The following is a 22,649-nucleotide window of genomic DNA, read 5'->3' as shown; positions in this document are numbered from 1 at the left end:
ATACTTCTTTTCAAAAAAAAATCCCTAATTTGTACTCGTTAGAAACAGTAAAATGTTGTGCTCTTGAGGACCGACTATCTAGCAATGGCTTCTCATGGATGTGGAAGTTAGAGCATATGGGCGCTATCGACACTAATGAACTTCTACAATTATACAAGGATATTGGAATGTTGACACTTGCGAAATCTTCCAGATATGGTTTTGAATTCACTCTGAACCCTAACAGGGAATACACCGTCAACGCCATGATGAGGTTGCTAGAATCTAAATTGATTTTGTATAAAGGTCTATCCATCTGTTGGTTAAATTTGATACCTTTGGAAGTAAGATGCTTTATTTGGAGAGCTTCATTGGCTAGAATTCATGTGGTTGATGCTTTGATGGTCAGGGGTGTTAACACTACAAATATTACTTGCCCTTTATACAACAAGGAGAATGAATCAACAGATCATCTGCTCGTTACTTGTAACTATACTCAGGAGGTACAAGATTGGATCCTTAAATGGTGTCGAGTACAAAGGAAAAGATTCTTGAATGTTAAGGAATTCATTGATTATGCAGCTATTTGGAAAAACTGCCCTAGGAAAAAAGAGATTCTAAACTTGGTGTTCTATTGTCTTCTGTGGAATATTTGGTTGGTCAGGAATGACAACATTTTTAAGAAAATTGTTGCACCACCGACAAAAACTGCGGACAACATTGTTTCCTCATCCTATGTCTTGTATAAGTATAGAAACAATTGTGGATGTGGAGCGTGGAGCGATTGGCGTATTTCACATTTCTCTCACTTTTTTCGTAGTTATGTTCCTTTGTCAGATAATTATTATCTTTACTTTTCTACCTGTATTTGTATTTCTGCCTCGTTTTAGCTTCTTGCTTGTGAGTGCTTGTCTTTTTTTTTTTTTTAATATATTTGTCGTTAAAAAAAAATAGTATTCTCCCAAATATGGGGGAATACTATTCATATCTCAAAAAATGGAGATAAAAATAGGATATAGTTGTAGAAGAATGTGAAAAAAATGAAGTTTGGGGTAGGTTGGAGATGCTCTAAAAAAAATTATCAAAATTAGGCTGTAAACGAACCGAACGAACACAAACAAGGGTTTGTTTATGTTCATACGTTTAAGTTAGCCGAACAAATAAACGAACATGAACGGATAAACGAACGATGTTCGTTCGTTTAACAAATTTCTTGTTCATGTTCGTTCGCTTATGTTCGTGAACATGATAAACGAACAAAGATAAATAAACACAATTGAACACATATGAACATAAACAAATATATAATATAGTAATGTAATAAAAAACAATTGAACATATATATGAACATAAATAAAATTAATCGAACGCATATAAACAAACGTTTACAAACATAAATAAACGAAACCATCGTGCATGTTTGTTCGTTTAATTAAACGAACGAGAATTTATGTTCATGTTCGTTCATTTATTAAACAAACAATCATAAACAAGCTTTCTACGGAACAAATCCCAAAAAATTAATCAAAAATAAGAGAAATGCCAAACTAGCCCTTCAATTTGCATTTGTCCCTCGTTAACAATTAACAACCATTGAAATCCCCAAATCCCGCCCTATTCTTAAACCCACACTCGCAAGCTTCCACTCAAAAATTTGCAGCGCGCAAACACATAATAATCATAGACTCTACGAAGATCGGGAAAAAAACCCCATACCAGGAGTGCCAAATCCATCGATAGTTAAACACCCATTAATCAATATGGAAACAGATGAAGAAGACGTTTCAAGAATTGTTCCTTTCCAGCTCCAATTCGACAAGCCAGTAGCGTCCCAGGTTTGAAAAATCCGTGCCCTTTAACCCTTTTCAAATCTGTATAAACCAATGCTGTGTGTGGATAGTGTGTAAAAAATGATTCCTTCTAAAGATTTTAGCACCTGTTTTCCTTAATCTAAAGAAATAAAATTCAAATTGTGAAGATCAAAATAGCTGAATGGAACCCAGAGAAAGATTTGCTGGCTATGGTTACTGAGGATTCAAAGATTTTGCTGCATCGTTTTAATTGGCAGAGGCTATGGACTATCTCCCCAGGTCACCTTCACCTCTCCAGTTCTTTTATTTGTGAAAAGAGAACCAGTATTTGATTACTGCATATGTTTATACCAAACTTGTAGCTATTTTGACAAAGAAAATCCTTAATTCTTTTACAGGAAGATGCATAACATCTTTATGTTGGCGTCCTGATGGTAAAGCAATAGCTGTTGGGCTTCAAGATGGGACTATTTCATTGCATGATGTCGAAGTGAGTTCTTCTGACTAACCTCATAAATAAGCTTCAACAATCTCAAAATTATCATCTCACTATAAAGTTTATCCAAGTAATTAGTCTTAATTGTTACCTTGAATCTTGAATCTTGAGTTTATGACATATATACATATTGTATTAAGCAGAATGGGAAGCTGTTAAGAAGTATGAAATCTCACACTGTTGCTGTTGTATGCCTCAATTGGGAGGATGATGGAGGTGGAGAGATATCAGTATGATTTCTCCTTATATTTTAAACTTTTTTGAATAGTCTTTTGGAAAACAACTCTTTCATGCTTTTTTAAATGTGTGTTGTTTAGGATGACAAATTTCATACCTCAAAATATGAAGATAGAACCTCTCGTTTCTTTCCTCCTCCTCCAAGAGCTCCTAGGGCACCTGGACTTGTTCCTGGAGAAACCGGTTTCATGGATGAAAGTGAAAATTTATCACAAGAGTTATCAAATTCCTCACATCAACGTTTCAACATTCTTTGTAGTGCAGATAAAGATGGAATCATAAACTTTAGTATCTTTGGAATATTTCCGATCGGGAAAATTGTAAGCTTGTTTTCATACATCCGATACCATGTTCCTTATTTGTCATTTTGTGGGCCCCATTTTATTTTCTCCTCAAGGACCCACAGAATAAAAATGGTAAACAATGACAATTGTATCTTGGTTTATTGGCTTACATGATTCTTTTTTTGTGTTGGGTTGCAGGATATCCATGATTTTTCTGTTACTTTTCCACTTGAAAAGGAGCATGTTGATTGCAAACTGCTGAATGCTTCAATCTGTAAGGTATGTCAATGGGACAAAAAATGAAATATTTTGTCTCAACAAAAAGGGTGGAACAACTTATAGCCAAAATTAAAAGTTTATAAATTGGTCTTGTTGACAGGTGGCATTGTCCAAAGATCTTTGTCATGTGACAGTACTATGTTCTGGGGAGCTACAAGTTCCAAGGCATGATTTGCATGGTTTCCATTGCTTAACACTCGATACCTCAATATTCTTTAAAAGGTTACTTTCAAATTTACCGATTTACTTATCATTATACTACAAAAAACACATATACTAAGAAGCATCTTAGTGATTTATATGACACTGATTCTTAATTGTTGTAGGAGAAATGAGCTTCACCAGGTTGCTCAACAAGCTTCAAACATTGAGGATTTAACAGAAGTCATTAGAGCCTCATTGTCTGTCATGTCTAAGCAATGGTCTGATGCCATGCACACATTTCATGACAAATTTGATTCCCTCTCTAATCTCATTCATGACCATGGTAACTACTAACAACCCTAAAATCAATCAAATTTGACAATTCCATTCTGATGATTGTTGACTTTTTCTTGCTTATCAAACACAGGATTGGACTCAACTCCACAAGAGGAGTTTCTTAGCCTTTTAGGTGGGGCCCGCACCAGTCCAGCTGTTCACCAATTTCTATTGACTTCACTTGGTGAAGCGGTATATCAATCTTTACTTCATTTTATCCATTACAAAAGCCAAAATTTGGGATAAAGGTTTCATTGATGAAAGGTTATTATTATCAGGGTCTTAAGCGGATAATGAAGTTGGTTTGTGGGGCTGGAAAGGATCTTCAGGTTATTGTTCTTGAACATTTACAGGTAAGAATAAGATTGAGATTGTTTAAAGTTTGTAGTTGAAAGTTAAAAACATCAGTCACTTTTGAAGAAGAATCTTTTGGTGTTCAGCCTGCTGCAGAGATGATTGGATTTAGATTAGGGGAATTAAGAGGACTTTCTAAGTGGCGTTCACGTTATAAAAGTGTTGGTTTGGATGAGAGTTTAATAGATAATGCAACTGAGAAGGCTGGTATACTGTTGATACAAGTTGAAAGGTTTATGAGGGTTTTGGCCTCTTCTGTACAACAGGTGCTTATTACTTTTTGAGATATTCTTCTTTTCATTTCTTTTATAGTAAATGACCATTTTGCCCTTATGTCTTAGAGTTTAAGGACATGTTTCCTTTTTATCTCATAATGGATAAAGTGTTATATGCATAAATGATGTTTGTTTGGAAAAAATGTTAAATGAACAAAGACTGTTTCTTTGTTGGATGAATGAGAACCATTTGAATGAGATTAAATGACCATTTAACCCTTATGTCTAGAGAGTTTGTAAATCTTTATGTTCAGTTATACAAACAAGAACTCATAGGTAGTTCGGTGTTCGCTTATCCATTTTGCTTCATACTTTCCTAAAGCTAGTATTATTAATCTATATCCACATGATTCTCTTAATGTCACTATTGAAGATTTGAAGGGCATTTTATAAACTATAGGTCAAGTCAAATGCTTTGATTATAATGAGACAGTTTGAGCAACAATAGTAAAAGGGTGAATTGGGAAAATTGCAAGATACTTTACTCTTTTTACAAATATAGACAACATACTTTTATACTGATAGTAGCAATATGTAACCCATAATTTGCATTACAAAGGAAAGCAATTAAGTGCTGATATTTTTTTGATGCAGTTTTCAAACTTCTTCAATTGGCTTCACAAATGTGTGAAAATGTTAACATCAGAACCAAGTGACCAGCACCAGATTCTTGCATTCAATTGGTTGTTATTTTTAGTTCTCTTTTGTTTCTTATAGTTATATTCAAGATTTTATGATGGCTAAATACCTCTTTGTTTTTTCAGTGAACTAGTTATTTTATTCTTGAAGTATTTATATGATCAAGATCCAGTAAAACGGTTGCTCGAATCAACAGAAATTGATCACAGTATTGAAGTTGACTTGTAAGTAACTTACCCATGTGAAATTGGGAGACATTTTAATCAAGATTGAATCTTTTTTACCCACCCACATGTGATTTTGGTCCAGAACATGCTTAATTTCTCAAAGTTCTTATATATGAAATTATATATACATTTCTTAAACCTTGATTCTTCAGGGAGACAATGGAAAGAGTACAAGAGTTGGCTCATTTTGGGGGTTTCACAGATTTAGATTACTTGCGAAGAACATTAGCAAAAGAATTTCAACAAATGGAATCTTGGTATGCTTTCTTTCTCTACTCAATATTATATATGTATGTTTGAAATCAAACAAACTAATTTTCGGGTATTAGTATGTTGTGTCTTAAGGATATGACAAGTTGCTTATTGATTTTGAATGTGAAAACTAGTTCATGTGACCCAGAGTTTAAAAGCTTTTTAGAATTGAAAAAACTTCAAATTTTCAAGTTAACTGCTTGTAAGTTGTAACCAATATATACAAATTTTGTAGTCCATTTTGATTTTCTGATACTTGCTAATCACTTTTTTCTGTTAAAAATGTCACCAGAATAAAAAAATGTTGCTAAACAAGAACAACACCTCACTTTTCAAATGATATCCTAAAGTAATGACTCAATCACTGCAGTTTCAAAGAGGCCTTCCAGATGCCTTTCACTACAATTTCCAAAAAGATCCTCTGCCAAAACTTGTTGCCACTGTTTCCTGTTGAATCTTTGCCAAAATCTGCATTGTCCACTGTTCCAACATCCATTTCATTTTACAAGGTATCTTTTTGCTAATTCTTCAGGTTCTTAAGGCCCTGTTTCTGACACTGACACTGATGTTTTGTCCCACCCAAAAAGGTAGAACAAGGTGGTACAAGACTCACTCTCAATCTCTCGTCTGTGCAAAAGACGTAAATACCCTTCTCATCCTCATCATTGAAAGTAACCCTAGAAAGGTTGTCCAGTCCAATCCAATCCCATTTACACATGATGCCACTAGACCAGCTGGATAAGAATAAGGATGAGAAGGGGCATTCACGTCTTTTACACAGACGAGAGATCTAGAGTGAGTCTTGTACTACCATGTGTAATGAAAAGGGGGCCTAATACTCTAATAGACGATTATGCCCCCGTAAGGCAATCATTATCAGTAGCTTTTGGAGCCCACATCTCATAGAAAAAGGGTCCATTTTGTTGCTACTGATTTGCTATTTGATTGTATGCAGGAACAACAGAGCTTTGTTGATTATGTATCTTTTAGATTACCCAATGAGCCTTCATCTGACCTAGCAAATTGCATAGTTGTTACAAGGTGTTTAATGCATGACTTAGAAGCTGTCTTGTTATGTGTTCCTGATGGCTATCAATGTGTCGATTTGTCTCTATATAAGGTGATTCATTGGCACTCCTGTTAATATGTAATGGTAGCAACAAGTTTTTTTTTTATCCCAAAATACTTTCATTTGTTTGTGTATTATAGCATCCTACTTCAGTTTCTTTATATCATAAAGTTTTACTTTCAATCTTTTTCTTAAATGCACTAAACTTTCAAAATTCTATGCAGTTATGGTCTTGTACTTAGTTTTTTCTTAAATATATTTTTAAGATATTGTACTTTGAAAATCTACCTCATTATAGCAGAAAAATCGCCTTGCATTTGGATTACATTGCTAGAATTGGTGGATGTTTTAAAGTACAATGTTGTAATAGGAAGAAATGAAAATAGGATGCTATAATAAAAAAAAATTCAACAGAAGTATGTTGTCATTTCTTGCATATTTAACTCCATAGAAAACACAAGCCAAGTTACTTTGTCAACATTGTGGTGATAACAGGAATGCCAACTTGTTCTACTGTTAAACGGGCCATCTTCTGTTTCTGAAAGCTCTGAAAAGGCTTGTATGATGATTGTGCAAGCAGATGATCTTCCATTTGTATCTATACCAACTTCTACAACATCAACCCCTTGGAAATTGCAACAACTTAAGGTACAAATCCCTCTCTTAAAGTTTCAACCATATCATGTAATAGCATTTTCCATTTCATTTTCATCTCAAGCTAAAAACACTTAAGATTTTCATTTTGTGGGTCCCACTTGTACTTACTGATATGATGTTTCACTACAGGACTCGATTGTATATCTGCAAATGGATAGTTTGAAAGTACGAGGAATTCCTCACTCTGTGATTGCTCCTCTAGCAGTTAGTGGTAAGTACCTCTCAACAAAAAATGTTTTTAGTTTTTTGTCCCACTAAAAAGGTGGAATAGGGACGTGTTCTTGATCCCTTCTTGTGTGTGGAAAATACGTAAATGCCCTCATCTTCATCATGGAAAATAGCCCTAGAAAACTTGTTCATGGCTTATGCCTACAAACACAGTCTTAAAGGACAAGAGATAGTTAGATACATCATTGTTGTAAAGCTATACTTTTTTTTTTTTTTTGGCTTTTTCAAATGTTTTGATCTTTGTTTCTTGGTTATATCTTCAGCATCTAGAGGCGTTGCATGTGTGTTTGCTGCAAGAAAGCGTGCTCTAGTTTACATTCTAGATGAGGATGAAGATGAAATTTCAGATGCAGAATAGCTTCATTTTGTTGTCCATTTATCTATTTTTCACTTTTCATATTCATCGTATTTACTAACTTAAACCTTTTCTTGTATATGATGGGTTTGATTTGGTGAAACTTTTCATATCCATCTTTAGTTTCAAGATCATAGAATATTAGATTTCAGTTTGTTGTAAATTATTTTATAAACCATCTAGTTTTTAGGATCTTTGAAGCCCTAAGCCAACAACCTTATAATATCAACAAATGGAAAAGCATCATCATTTAAATTATGTTGTCTAAATTGACTCCAAAAATGCAGAAAGAGGAACAAAGGTTGTCACTATTATTAAAAATTGTATCATAGCATACACCAGAAAGTTGTTGTCACATTTTAACAACACAACACAATTAAAAAAAAAAAACTAAGACAAAAAACATCAAACAAATCACTGTATAACTGAAATTACACCCTTCCATTCCAAAAGCTCAGCTTTTCTGAGCTTCCAAAAGTCACCTCAAGCACAATCCCCACCTTCAATGATCTTTGCCAAATCAATCCAACGGTTGACAAGAATCACTAACAAAACCTACCCTGTGATTATATAATAATACAACAAACATCATTCCTAAAGTCCAAGTTCAAGATTTCTTGATTGTTGTTGCCTTCAATCATGTCAAAAACAAGTGAAAAGCTTGCAACACTTGTGAGGTCAAAGTTGTTGTATAGTTTTTGCTCTGTAAACCTGATACCACTTGAATCTTTGATATTTAAGCAAAAACAAAGTGGGGGTGGGTTACCTTAAAAAAAGGAAATCCCAATTATGGGTCTTCCAATTCAACTATTTGTGCCCTTCTTTCGGCCGCCTGTTTCCTTATAAAGATTCCCCATCTCAAAGCAGCCTTAAGTTTAAGCCACCCCACCACTGCTTTCCCAGAAGTACGTGTTTTATCCACATCAAATCCATACCCAAAATTTGAAGGTGTATTAGGCACATAACCCGATGAATATGGATAATAGCTTTCATTAACATGGCTACCACCGGAGGTTTGACCATGGCCACCAGGGGTTTGACCACTACCCATGTTGAACAACCGAAGCAGATGCTGCATGTCTTCGTTTTCAAGCATTTCATGACTTCTCATTCGGATTTCTTCTTCGGGAAAGTAGTCATCTAATCCTCTAAATGAAGAACTCAAATTCAATGTGTTGGTGGGTCCCGAAAGGAATCCGGGGGTGGATGGTTGTGTTAATCCAAGGGCCAGGATGTTGTTATCATTCCTGGGAGGGTGTTGAGAGCTGTTGATCAAAGTGAATGAGGAGGAATCGAATTGAGTAGGTGCATTGAGATTCATGTTGTGTGAAGTACCATCATAACCTATAAAAGAAAACATCCATTACTCGAGGGTATTTTAGTCATTTAAACTAATAGGCTTGGAAAATGTAAACCAAAACAAGGTGGTCTCTTTTTTGACTTAATGGGAACATCCGAACATGAGTTCTAGACAATCATTTGATATTTGGCATCACATATAAACACAAGGGTAAAATGGTCATTTACCTCCAGTGGTGACGCCTGGATTGAGAGCAGGTTGTTGTTGTTGAGGGGCTGGAGGAGGTAGACTGAGTTGTTGATGGTCAAACGAATTTGAATAGCTTTGTTGACCGATTCCCATATCGATTTGTGGAGCTGCTGTTTTTTCCTGATGAGCCCCTAAAAATGATTTTCCATCATATTCAACCACATGCATCCAGTTATCATATGCCTTCTTCATCAAGGTATCTACAAACACCTGAATAAATACAAACAAAGTCACACTTGTCTCTCAAGATCTCATTTTTTTTTTCCAACAATTAAAGGCCCCTTCAACAATTTTTAGGGTATTTCACTAACCTTTTGATCATCGGAAAGGGCATCTGTTGCATAGTAATGTCCAGCAGCAACTAAGCCACTTAATTCATATATATGGTTGAAAACAACACCAACATTTCTCACATCATCTGAATAATAAACATATAGTTTGTGGCTCAAAATACAAGTCTTTGCATGCTCCACAAGAACATCCCACATTTTATTCGACATGCCACTCCCAAGTACCTATAACCAATTCCAACATACCACAATTAATAAAACCCTAAACCCTTTTAATATATAATTGGAACACAAATCTTACATTTCTTAGCTTCTTTTGATCTCTCACTACAAGGCGAAGAAAATCTTCTACACTAAATATTCCTGCTTTATTAAGCTTCTTGTGAAATGATCCATCTTTACCAATCTTTTCCAATCTCCAAACCTCATCGTTTAGGGCAGGTGGATAATGTTTCTTGTACACTGTAAAGCCAAAAGTCAAGAAAAAAAAACAATGTAAATGACCGTTTTACCCTTGTTCTTTTATCAAATTTAAAACAAACTTACATTCTCCTCGATGGTCCTTGACTGTGAAGGCATCTGTTTTTGCCTCACGAACACGAATTCCCTCACTATATCCTGAGGAAACTTTAAGCCCAAGTCTAAACTTTCTACTTCTTATCCAACTAGAATTGTCTGTAAAACTCAATTCGCCTAATGTCCCCACACCTTCTTTCAATACCACTTGTAATTCTCCAGATAAAAGTGGTCGTTTTCCTTCTCTTTCTTTTACCATATGAGTTTCAAATTCTTCTTGACTCCATCCTTCTTCATCTTCATTGTTGAAATCACCTTCAAGCACCACCACATCTAGTTTGACTGATGATTCGGGACCTGATGTCACCAAATGACCTGTGTTGGCATCAATTAAGACTACATGGATTGCAGCACCTCTTTCCCCTTCTACTTTTCCACCAGTGAAAAGAGGGAGGGATAGTTTGGACCTAAATTGTAGTTGCAAGTCTCTTCCATCGGGACCTTCTATACGCTTTGGTGAAACCCTGAATAGATTTTTAAAGAATCTTTAGCAAAGAGTAATCTTTTCTATGAAAGTTACAGTCTTTGAGATGATACAGAGGATCTGAATTGATTGACTATTTATCAAATATCTAAAAGACCCGTCCATTGAAAGTTGAAACAATTTTAAATGCAAGAAGTAGGAGTGTAATGATAAATTGTTAAATGTTTGTCTATGCAAACACTCTTCATTCTAGGACCAAAATACACAACATTATAAACTGGTTTCCTTAATCCTTATGATGTGACACTGGTTAAATGGTTATTTATTCAACAATGTTCCACTTTCTTTTATCAATTTATGCAACTGACACAAATTATGTAAACACTAAAAACGTTTGAATTGGTTAAACAGGTTACAGTTAAATTGTATATTTTGGTCCTCAAATAAAAAAAAAGGTTTTACTTTTACATATAAAGGTACTTCATATGATATGATCATATGACTAAGGATTGTTAAGTAACTAGGAAATCTTGTACCTTCCATTATTAAGTTTTGATGGGCCCAACTTTGCCAAGGCACGCTCAACTTCTTCACTAACCTGTTTAATCAGTAAAACAAATGGTGTAAGTGGTAAATATGAAATATCTCAAACTATGCTTTTATAAATATAATGCAAGAAACATTAGAAACAAGTTCAATAGTTTTTCTTTCTTGCTTTTTTTAGGATGGCAACATCTAGTTTTCAGAAAACTTTTAAGCTAAAATACTTGCAAAAAGTCTTTATCAAGCATTCAAGCCCACAAGACTTTTCATATATGAAAACTAGATAATAATTTCAATCATTTCTTTAATCAAAGGGTACTTAAAACATGAATTATAGTCAAATTTATACTTTTCATAATATAAGGATAAATTCTTTAAAATCAGTTTTGTACTATTATAACTGTGCATATCAGTCGTTTTTGGTGCTCAAATTCAATAACATAATAAAGAACTAAGAACTCATGCATTCAATACAATCCATTTTCTTTTTTGCTTTCTTTTAGCATATATGATTGAGAAAGATAGATGTAAAAGTCAGTCTCTTAGTTGATTCACTTGATTGATTAACTAATAAGATTTCATATAACAAACAGAAAAAAAAACACAGAAAATTTTACAATCCAGACACTTATGATATCTCACTAGGGATTTTAGATCTTACAACTCTTCGAAGAATCGGCTCCAATGATGAACAAAGTTTCTGCAAACTATCGACCTTTAAAGCTTCAACAATAACACTGCATAATAAAAATTCCCTTGAACATTTACATAAAATATGCTACAAGTATTCCAAAAGACACCAATTAAAATGTAACAGTGTTAATTGTTTTCTCTTCTCATTACTACACTCTATTTCCTCGTATAAGAGTAAAAAATTGGAAGTTTGATGATAATATTGATGATTGGCGTTGACTTATTCATGAATATCATAAAAAACTCAGGAGATTATGCATACGAAAAAACCCTAGCTCAATCGTTGCATAACTGACATTAATTGCCCAGAAAACAACAAAAGAACAAAATCCACTACCAAACATTAGTGACTTAGACCAAAATCAGCACAATAGTTGAACAATTAACATGATTTTTTGCCAGAAAATAAATAATGACAAAACCCACTTCATATATTGACAAATAATTTGCAAATTTTATATAAATAATTCAGGGAAAATACCTAGCGAGAGCTGGTCTCTTCTTATCGGGTTGACCCTCTTCGCTACTACTAGGATCTAATCCCCTTTTCTCCATGAAGTTTTTTTGCATTTTCTCGGTTCAAAAACACGAACCCTCGTTCAGATCTGATCTGATCTAATTCTTATTGATCTTCACAAAAACACACTAGAAATTGAAAAATTAAAAAGGGGTTCTTTAGGGCTCAATAGGGAATCCAATTAAAGGATGAAAAGATTAAAGACAAACAAGAAAGCGGGAAAATTAAAAGGAAATTTTACGCCTTGGTTTGCTTTTGTTTTGGGAAATTACCAAGAACTTTCAGGTCAGAATCTGGGAACTTTCTCTTTTTAGTCTCATAAATATTTATTCCATTAAAAGATAAAGGGTCTTCCATTGTGGTGGCCGGATAAGTTGCCTATCTACCCACTAAAATTTCTAAAGTTTCACAAACGACCCCTTGTGATTAAGATTATGTCATCTATGCTCTTATTTCTTAAAACGTTGACTAATTCTTTCTTAGAAGTGAATTTTTAATATTGTTCATCAAATCACAAAAGATATAATTAAAAGGAGTAAGTCAACCATAGTTAGTACAAAATTTCAACAGTAGTTATGAAAATTATTAGATTAAGTAATGTATAACTTTATTTGTTATTTTAAGGTAAGGAAAAGATAAAACTTGAGGTTACTAATGAGCATATTATGTAAGAAACCAACTTAAATAATACAATGGTTTCATGGATTACACTTTTACACAATAATATCAAAATTTGTGAGCCTTTTAGTCATAATGATCTTTTTGTATCTTCATAAAAACATGTTAGCAAATATGTATTTATAAACCAAGATACGTTTAACATATAAATTTTTATTAATCTCTTTGATATACCATGAAAATGTTTACTATTATTAGGTTACATTGAAGTCGAATAAATATACTTATACCATCTTTAATTAAAATGAAAGATCTATTGTGAAATAAATCCAAAATATGTAGATTAGGGTTCGAATTAGATAAGTGTACAATAAACTATCATGTAAATCTTCTTTTATTAACAAAAATAGAAATCTAACTATGGTTATATGCATCATATAAGTTAAATGTCAATCTCTCATTCAGAGATATAACCAAAAGGATTTAGAAGTTTAATTAAGCACTTAATTTACAAATGGTTGATTAAATTATAAATAAAAAAGTACCTCAAAATAAATAAAAAGAATACAAGTGGGGCTTAAATGTAAATTACTCTAAATCCCAATAATACAAATCCAATGTATCTACCTGGCCACATCATTTTTTTTATCATGAGTTTCTTCGCTGGATATGGTCCTTGACATTTTTTGACTTTTTGCAGTCCACTGAATCTGATTAATTGCAACGTACAATCACTAATACACATAGTACAAACCTCTATAACACACAACCCAAAGAAAAAAGTATACCCACAAAGGGGAAAGCAGTTGCAAAAAAAAAAAAAAGTAAAAAAACCAACCTACCAACCAACTTTTTAGTGATTGTACATCATGCATAGACGATTGTTCTTTAACATCTGATGATCAATCCACATACATGTGTTGCAACTTAAGTAGATAACTGTGTATCTGATTTATATCTCCTTCCACATTGCAGTGTGAGTAACATAAACAATAGCAAAAGAATGCACATCTTGTACACAGTGCACAAAAAGTTGTACTTAGCATAAGACAAAATAAATTAACAACCATTTCAGGGTTACATATGATAATTTTGCATATACTAACGCCTCTTTTCGACCTTCTTACCCTTTCTTTTATCTCTTTTGGTTTGAGTCTTGGGACGTGATCTTTTTTTCTCAACTCTCTTCATCGGCTTCTTCTTCATCACTGGCAAATTCACCTTCTTTTCGGACCCTAGGGGCAATTTGGGTATTTCACCAGCTACTAGGTTTCCATTCAAAGAGTCGTCTTCTCGAGAGATCTCACTCGTTGTCACCATGACCTTCACACTACCAGTGTCATACACTTTTGTTCCTATAATCAAACAGAAAGAAAGAAAGTCAGAATCAACCAATGTAAATGACTATTATGTCCCTGATTATACTGATTTAGTAGTCAAACAATTTCAAGAATCGTATCTGAATTAACTTCAGATTCTCAATAAATTCTTGAAAACTTGTTTATGTACCAGAAACTGATGTTAGATGTTCATCATCATCTTCTTCTTCATTATCTTCGTCTTCTTCAGCTTCTTTGACTTCACCATTTTCATTACCTTCACCATCTTGACCAGGTGGAGCTCCACCATATATAACATACTCTCTTTCTAGTTTTCTCTGCCAACAAATGAGAAAAAAAAAATGAAAACTATATAAATGGGACCCCAAAAATAAAAATACTACAAGTTTTAGACGAATAGGATATGGAAATTTCCCAATAAGTCTTGAATGGATGAATAATACTGTTTCTGTTTTGGACTGAATGAAGTGTCTGAATGTGAGTAAATAAATGAGCATATGGAGGAATTACCTTTTTGCGGAGCTCAATACGCTTGCGCCTTAAAGCTTCTTGTTGTTGACTTTGTGCTTCTTTTCTCCTCTTCTTCTTTCTCTTGTGAAACCCAGTCACAAAATCACTATAAATCCAAATACAAATCAGAGATAAACATGCTAAAACAATTTGAACCCAATGAGTTTTTAAGTGTCTTATTTTAACCAATGTTTGTGATCAATTAGTAGTCACTATGTTTCAATCAGACAATCTATCTCTATTCAATTGCCACATAACATTATTCATTATCCAACTATCATGAATTAAAATTTTCAAGACAAAGCTCTATGACTCACAACCAATGACTGTGTAAAACACCTTGGCCCTTGTCACATCTTAAAAGGTTTTTCATCAGTTAAAGGTTTCAAGCCAAAGCTCTATAATTTACAATTGTAAGTATATGAAAAAACTTGACATTAGCACATCAAGATAGATTGCCCATAATGCAAATTTGCTTCATAGCCTCAAATTTGTCATGCATATATCAAATTCAACCAGAAATTGCACACAATGTTTGTAAGACACATGAATTAGCACAAGCTAGGATCATCCATAACGCATAAAATCAAATCAAATCAAATAGAATAGTAACTAAAAACAACATGAGCAAATTCACAAAACTAGCACTTTCCAACTGGACTAAAGATTTAATGATTACTATATGTATTATCAGATGGTAGGAATGTTTCCTTAGAATTTGAAGACGCTTTTTGATTTCTAGGTCAAAGTGCGGCTGAACAGAGGGGGCATTTCGATGAAAGAAGGGTTAATTAGTGAGGAATTAATGAATACCTGAGGTCCTTTTCATTGAAGGAAACAGAAAGCGCTTTGTTCTTGAGAGATCTCTTCTTGATATGGCGAGCTTGTACCACTTGTTGTTGCGACTGCAAAGCGTCCCCCTCCTCCTCCATCTCCGTCGTCTCTTAACTCCCTATTTGTCTAAACAGCACCCGCCGCCGGTGAATATATGGCAAAACCCTTGGAAACTGAAAAGGCTTTTGTGTGTTTGTGTTGTGCTCTTCTAGTATTGTACTAAGTGCATACATTATGGTACATTGAATCCCAATAGCGACCAATAGGTCAAAGGTAAATAGCTGTGTAAACCAAGGTTACTAGTTCATGTCTCGTTAGGATACACGGGTGATATTTAGGATTAGATTAGGATTAGGATATTTTGCTGTTTCAAAAAAAAAAAAATTTTTTTGTATATACACTTATTAGGGATGAGCATATGGACCGGGGAACCGGCCGGAACCGAAACCCGATGGAACCGGTCGGGCCGGGACCGATACAATATTGTTGTGGATTTTTGGAATGGGGAACCGCTAGGAACCAGAACCGGTGGAACCGTCAAAAACCGGAACCGTATGTTGTTATTTCTCGAGGACTGGTTCCAACATTGAAGACACGGCAAGAACCGGTAGAACCGGCGGTCCGGTTCGGTTCTTAATTTCGGCAGACTTCGGTTCCCGGGCCGGGTCCAGCCGGTCGGTTCCTTTGGTCATCCCTAACCCTTACTAAACATCTGAATATTGTATTTACCCGACCTAACATCTAAATATCAAAATTTTGCCCTTCTTAATGTTTTTAAATATCATATATATCCAATTTTTTTTTTTTGATAATTTTTATTTATTTATAAGTTTTTTCATTTTCTTAAATCATTATAATTGAAAAAACATATTAAATGGACAATAATGCCTTGCTTCTAAATTCCAATACATCTCGTGATCACACAAAAATAAAAAACACATTAGATTACCAATCATATTATATAATAAGAACACTTTACCTAAAAAGTTAGTAATCAATCACTAATCATAACCCAACTTCCTAAACAATACCAAAAAAAAAACCTACGAAACAGCTAACAAAAAAAACCCAATATGGTTTCATGGTAAGCTATGAAACTATGAACTTCAAGAATAAACAGCTGATAGCACCAGAAATTTACCGAGCAGAGGATTAAAACTTTCAAATGCAGCTAACAAAAAAAATATACTTTCAAGATGAACCAACATTCAGGGACGAAGCTTATGTAGGGCCAGGAGGGGTTGTGGCCCCCCCCCTGTTTCTTTTTCATAACTAACCCTTAAGTATTAAATTTTTTACATATTAAGCCTAAAACTAGAAATTTTGACTTTGGCCCCCCCTATTCCTCAATTTTTATACATATTTTATTTTCGCCCCCCCCAAATCAACACTTCAAGCTCCGTCACTGCCAACATTAGCATTGTACATTCAATACATCACCAATATAAGCTTGAATTTTCAGGAACAAAACCAGCCAAAGCTCCATAACTTGAGAAGTAAAACGCATCAGCTATGAGTTACAACACACATTAGCATTGAGTTTTTAAGAGCAAACAAGAATTATCCATCTACTTTCAACTTTCAAGAATAAGTCAGCACCAAAACCCACATCTTTTAAGATGATAACCAAAATTCTTAATTGATTTACTCTAAAAATTCAAATCGATTTACCTCCAATATCATTTTCAGATGAACATTTCCAAAAACAAAATCGATTTACCCCTCAATCAATGTTACGAACGAAGTTGCGTCGCATTCCTTAGATTAGATTGTGGCTGACGAACTGGTTTCGCACCTGAATGAATAGTATGTGTGATTGTGTGCGTGTGTGTAATAAAAGACGTCAACTAGAAGGAATCGATCTCCACAATTCTCAGATGATCGGGGTTAGATAGATAACTGAGTGGTAAATTGGTCGATCCAATATATGGTTTTAATATTGAAGGGCAATTTAGTCGATTAGCTTTTTTTGATCAATTAATATGATTATAAAATAAAAAAAACTGATTAAAAATGTTTAAAAAAATAGATTTGGGCAAACCTGATATATTTTAAAAGATTAAGAATGACAAATACGATATTTAGAGTTTAGACCGGGCAAATACAATATTTTGAAACTTAAGAATGATATATATGAATTTCTTCAAAAAAATAATATCCCAATAAAGATTAATAACAAAATAATAACAATAATAATAAGATATATATATATATATATATATATATATATATATATATATATATATATATATATATATATATATATATATATATAGAGAGAGAGAGAGAGAGAGAGAGAGAGGAGGGTTCAATTGAGAAAAAAAAGGTTGAGAATGAGAGAATCATTCTCAGCCAATCATTTTATCTAAGCATAAAAAGACACTGTGGCAAACTTGTAAATATGATAATAACCTTCAATCTCAAATACGTACAATTCAAACCCATTCCTAATCGATCGTTCATCGTCTAAAATTTTCCTCCAACCTTCAACAATCATCCAGATTTCTTCAATTAAACTATCATCAACGTCATACAGTGTTAATCAATCATCGATCTTCGTCAATAACGCGTTTATCAACACCATTCAACAGTTGACAACAAAAATTCTTTTTTGGTTCTTTTAATCCAACCTTCAATTCTGCTTCAATACGATCAGATCTTCAACATCTACGATTAATTATACTCTCAGCGTCATTAGATCAACATCATCGATAATCAACAAAAAATTAACTTCATATCATTCATTCAACATCGATCATCAAATAAAACTTCAAAATTAAGGTTAGAAAAAGATCAAATCATTTTTTTTTGGAAATTTTCATATAATTCTCTATCAATCTACTATTTTGTAAGATTTAAATAGTCAAAGTATCATGTTTTTAACATTTTAAAAAAAAGTTAACTTGTATGCGCTCCAACTGTTTGATGAAATGCATAAACTAAATTATCACGTTATATTCACATATGAATATGTTTTCTCACCTGAATCAGTATATGATTAATGAAACAAAAAACAAATATTCAACTTTGTATGTTATTCATATGTGAATAACATATAAAAATTATATATATTTGTGAAAACACCTTGTAATATTCATATGTGAATATACTGTGTGATATTCATAAGTGAATATATCATCTAATATTCACAAGTGAATATACTATGTAATATTCACATGTGATATACCATGTAATACTATGTAATATTCACATATGAAAATATCATCTAATATTCATAAGTGAATATACCATCTAATATTCACAAGTGAATATATTATGTAATATTTACAAGTAAATGCATCGTTTAATATTTAAATATAAATATATTATGTTTATTATATGCTATATTCATATATGAATGACACTTAAATTGTAAAAAAATTAATCATATTTTTTATTCATAAGTGAATAACGAATGTATTTTAGTAAAAACCTGATGCATTTTTATTCACTAATGTGTAACGATAGCTGAAAATATAACAAAAATAAATTTTTTATTTTATCTTAAAACTATATCAATATGGATGTCTATTTGTAAAGAATAAAAAATCATGAATTTTGGTATATTTAAAATCATTTTTCGATAAAAATAACTTCTTAAAAATAAAATAAAAAAAACGAAAAGACTATGTTTTTGTATATATTAAGGTAATGATTAGCATAGTTTAAGGAAACATGTTTTGTTGGAAAACACATGTCTATTCCTTTCCCATTTCCGCTGGTACGACGGAGGCTTTTACGGCAAAAATAAATGAGTGGCTGAGAATGATTCCCCCATTCTCAACGTTTTTTATTTTCTCAATTGAACTTACCTCTCTCTCTCTCTCTCTATATATATATATATATATATATATATATATATATATATATATATATATATATATATATATATATATATATATGGAAGTAATCTAAGAAAAACTAGGGAAGTGATATGGGTTAGAAAGGGTTTTGTTTTTACAACATTTGGATAAGTTATAAGTTTGACTTATTACCAATATTATTACCCCCGAGAACATATTTTTTTGCTAATTTTATTTACCATTTAATATATATTAAGTGATCAATATAGTTTGATAGAATGAACATTTAATCCCTCTATTTTTAATAATATTTCATTTTATCTCCTTCATTTAGTGTTGGTGTTTATTAAAACAATGTATTGTATTATAATCAATTATTTAAATATTAATGTTAAAAGATTTAATATATATTAAGTGATCAATATAGTTTGATAGAATGAACATTTAATCCCTCTATTTTTAATAATATTTCATTTTATCTCCTTCATTTAGTGTTGGTGTTTATTAAAACAATGTATTGTATTATAATCAATTATTTAAATATTAATGTTAAAAGATAGTATTTATTAAAATATTAAACGACTATCAATAATATTTATTAAAATGTTTTGTATTAAAATTCGACGTTTTAAAAGATGATTAGTTAAATGAGGGGGTTTTTATAGAACATTTAAATAGAAGATGATAAATTAATTAAAATAGTCATAAAAGAGATTAACCATTGGAGAACTTATTTAATTAGAGGTCAATATTAATGGGTTGATGATGTGACAATGTTTTTAACCAATAACATAGGCTTACCATTGGAGATGCTCTTAACATCAAGGCAAAGCAAAAATAAAAAACATCCATCCATATGAATCATATACTAAAAGGTGGCATTACATTTAAATGATAGGGAAATCTTCAGAAAAGTCCCAATATTTTCGGAAAAGTTACACTTTAGTCCCAAGATTTTTTTTTGAACGAAAAAGTCCTGAAAACCGGCAAAAATTTGCAGATTGACCCTTTTTGACCGGTTGAAACCGGTACCAAATTAATTTGGGACTATTTCGTAAACTAACCCAAAATATTGGGACTTTTCTGTAAACAAAAAATATTAGGATTTTTCTGTAAACAAAAATATTAGGACTTTTCTACAAACAAAACCCTTATTATTATTATTATTATTATTATTAAAAATATAAATAAGAATACTATTTTGTGAACTTGTTATTATTAATATTGTTACTAATACACATAAATGCATTTAAATAAAAAAATAATATTAATGTCATTGTTTAAGTGTGGAGGTGGAGGAGATGATGATGCTTTTAGCATTGAAATCGTGAATGTCTTGTATATTTTTACTTGGATATGGTCATTTCACATTTGTTATTATTGTTTTCAATTCAGAATATTAATACTTAACAATTTAAAAGATGTTTCATATTTGTAAAATTGTTTATAAATAGTTTAAGGTAGAAGGGTTTCTCACTTTGTATATAAAATTGTTTAAGGTAGAAGAATTACTTTCTAAATCCAACAAATCCACTACAAACATCTACATAGGTAACTCATATCAAAATTCAAAAATATTAATTACAATATCTTGTTTAATAAAAAGTAATAGGAATAATTCAAAAGTATTAATCAAAATTCAAAAGTATTTATCCAAAAAACATATCCTATTAATCTTTATCAAGCAAGATATTGTAATTAATATTTTTGAATTTTGATATGGGCTACCTATGTAGATGTTTGTAGTGGATCTGTTGGATTTGGAAAGTAATCCTTCTACCTTAAACATTTTTATATACAAAGTGAGAAATCCTTCTACCTTAAACTATTTATAAACAATTTTACAAATATGCAACTTCTTTTAAATTGTTAAGTATTATTATTCTGAATTGAAAACAATAATAACAAAAGTGAAATGACCATATACAAAGTAAAAATATACAAGTAAACATTCATGATTTCAATGCTAAAAGCATCACCATCTCCTCCACCTCCACCCTTAAATAATGTCATTAATATTTTTTTTTTCATTTAAATGCATTTATATGTATTAGTAACAATATTAATAATAACAAGTTCAAAAAATAGAATTCTTATTTATATTTGTAATAATAATAATAATAATAATAATAATAATAATAATAATAATAATAATAATAAGAGTTTTGTTTGTAGAAAAGTCTTAATATTTTTGTTTACAGAAAAATCCTAATATTTTTTGTTTACAGAAAAGTCCTAATATTTTGGGTTAGCTTACGAAATAGTCCCAAATTAATTTGGTACCGGTTTCAACCGGTCAAAAAGGGTCAAACTGCAAATTTTTGCCGGTTTTCAGGACTTTTTCGTTAAAAAAAAATCTTATGACTAAAGTGTAACTTTTCCGAAAATATTGGGACTTTTCTGAAGATTTCCCTAAATGATAAACTAAAAGACATCAATTACATAAATTTGTTGCATTGGTGTTCCATATCTAATCAATTAATAAGCCAACAACCATAGATATTTGACTAATCAACATAAAACTAATAGACGAACTTTAAAATTTCAATCATAAATTGTTATTTCATTCCAATATCCAAAACATTAAAATAAAATAAAAATATGACATAAACCTTGGTTTAGGTTCACTAAAATACTTGTTATCAAATAAATAGTCCAAATAATGGACTTGGTTGACATCGTTGTTTCATTCTATCCTTTCTTTGATCCATTAATTAGTGCTTACTATTTGTAACCAAATAAGCAAAGCAAGTTCAAGAAATTAAGTAGTAAATGAAAAAGTTAACATATGCTTGAAATAACAACATACTTTCATTTATTTGTAAGCATCACGTTTTTTACAACATTATGTTTTCATCTTTTTTCTTTATCAGTCGGTATGCTATGATAATTCTAACCAGTTATAGATATAGAAGTAGGATGATATAATAAACAGTCAATGAAAGTAAGTTGTTATTTGTTGCATTTTACGTTTTTTTTATAAATAAAAAATGTTAACCTTTGATTTCATTTGTTTGAAAGGATCTAAAATTCGAGTAAGAAAATTCAAGATATGCATTAATCTGAAAATCACATCATGTCTCATAGTATCATATCATCAACCCAATGAATTGTAACATCCCAAAATTCAAGACCAAAATTTCATTTTTAATATAGCGATTCATAAAACAATTTATAAGAAAACATCATCAAGTAATTTATTTCATAAAAAACATAGATCACGTGTCTCAAAACCATATCATCAAATAGTAACAATGTCAGAGTACAAATCCCAAGAATCTCATGTGCGGAAAATCATGTGTGTGATATGTTGCTACCGTGCCGGCTCCT

The 22,649-nt window shown here is 31.9% G+C and overlaps 3 protein-coding genes across 4 annotated transcripts; 1 reads left to right on the top strand and 2 right to left on the bottom strand.

Moving 5' to 3' along the window:
- The first annotated feature begins 1,557 nt into the window (after window positions 1–1,557).
- On the top strand, window positions 1,558–7,773 carry APC4 (Transducin/WD40 repeat-like superfamily protein). Its single transcript, XM_079044059.1, has 19 exons — window positions 1,558–1,814; window positions 1,958–2,069; window positions 2,189–2,280; window positions 2,430–2,516; window positions 2,604–2,843; window positions 3,006–3,086; window positions 3,187–3,308; window positions 3,413–3,573; window positions 3,658–3,758; window positions 3,845–3,919; window positions 4,007–4,186; window positions 4,790–4,878; window positions 4,960–5,058; window positions 5,214–5,318; window positions 5,684–5,822; window positions 6,269–6,433; window positions 6,878–7,030; window positions 7,169–7,250; window positions 7,531–7,773. Exons 1-19 carry the CDS (start codon window positions 1,740–1,742, stop codon window positions 7,623–7,625), a joined length of 2,253 nt encoding a protein of 750 aa, XP_078900185.1. The 5' UTR covers window positions 1,558–1,739; the 3' UTR covers window positions 7,626–7,773.
- A 131-nt stretch (window positions 7,774–7,904) lies between these two features.
- Window positions 7,905–12,537, bottom strand: LOC145107221 (calmodulin-binding protein 60 D-like). Of its 2 annotated transcripts, XM_079044061.1 has the most exons (9): window positions 12,179–12,537; window positions 11,666–11,741; window positions 10,998–11,059; window positions 10,008–10,501; window positions 9,763–9,923; window positions 9,483–9,686; window positions 9,150–9,381; window positions 8,389–8,966; window positions 7,905–8,182 (listed from the first exon to the last, which is right to left on the bottom strand). In XM_079044061.1, exons 1-8 carry the CDS (start codon window positions 12,265–12,267, stop codon window positions 8,410–8,412), a joined length of 1,875 nt encoding a protein of 624 aa, XP_078900187.1. In that variant the 5' UTR covers window positions 12,268–12,537; the 3' UTR covers window positions 7,905–8,182; window positions 8,389–8,409. The 2 variants fall into 2 exon arrangements, with proteins under 2 accessions (XP_078900187.1, XP_078900186.1); XM_079044060.1 differs by having other exon boundaries at window positions 7,905–8,966.
- A 1,227-nt stretch (window positions 12,538–13,764) lies between these two features.
- On the bottom strand, window positions 13,765–15,717 carry LOC145107224 (ribosomal RNA-processing protein). Its single transcript, XM_079044064.1, has 4 exons — window positions 15,496–15,717; window positions 14,683–14,788; window positions 14,342–14,489; window positions 13,765–14,187 (listed from the first exon to the last, which is right to left on the bottom strand). The coding sequence occupies exons 1-4, from the start codon at window positions 15,612–15,614 to the stop codon at window positions 13,934–13,936; spliced, it is 627 nt and encodes a 208-aa protein (XP_078900190.1). The 5' UTR covers window positions 15,615–15,717; the 3' UTR covers window positions 13,765–13,933.
- Between the last annotated feature and the right edge of the window lie 6,932 nt (window positions 15,718–22,649).

Source organism: Lactuca virosa, chromosome 4 (genome assembly GCF_052849685.1).
Source record: "Lactuca virosa cultivar CGN04683 chromosome 4, Lactuca_virosa_CGN04683_v6, whole genome shotgun sequence".
NCBI lineage: Eukaryota > Viridiplantae > Streptophyta > Magnoliopsida > Asterales > Asteraceae > Lactuca > Lactuca virosa.
This window is presented reverse-complemented; position numbering and strand designations above follow the sequence as displayed.

Coding starts and splice junctions, on each gene's coding strand:
- APC4 (XM_079044059.1), top strand. CDS start 1,740: ATGGAAACAGATGAAGAAGACGTTTCAAGAATTGTTCCTTTCCAGCTC. Junction 3,574..3,657: donor TAATCTCATTCATGACCATG/GTAACTACTAAC, acceptor TATCAAACACAG/GATTGGACTCAACTCCACAA. Junction 4,187..4,789: donor TGGCCTCTTCTGTACAACAG/GTGCTTATTACT, acceptor TTTTTGATGCAG/TTTTCAAACTTCTTCAATTG.
- LOC145107221 (XM_079044060.1), bottom strand. CDS start 12,267: ATGCAAAAAAACTTCATGGAGAAAAGGGGATTAGATCCTAGTAGTAGC. Junction 9,924..10,007: donor CAAGGACCATCGAGGAGAAT/GTAAGTTTGTTT, acceptor TTGGCTTTACAG/TGTACAAGAAACATTATCCA. Junction 9,687..9,762: donor ATCAAAAGAAGCTAAGAAAT/GTAAGATTTGTG, acceptor AATTGGTTATAG/GTACTTGGGAGTGGCATGTC.
- LOC145107224 (XM_079044064.1), bottom strand. CDS start 15,614: ATGGAGGAGGAGGGGGACGCTTTGCAGTCGCAACAACAAGTGGTACAA. Junction 14,789..15,495: donor TTCAATGAAAAGGACCTCAG/GTATTCATTAAT, acceptor TTGGATTTATAG/TGATTTTGTGACTGGGTTTC. Junction 14,490..14,682: donor GTATTGAGCTCCGCAAAAAG/GTAATTCCTCCA, acceptor ATTTGTTGGCAG/AGAAAACTAGAAAGAGAGTA.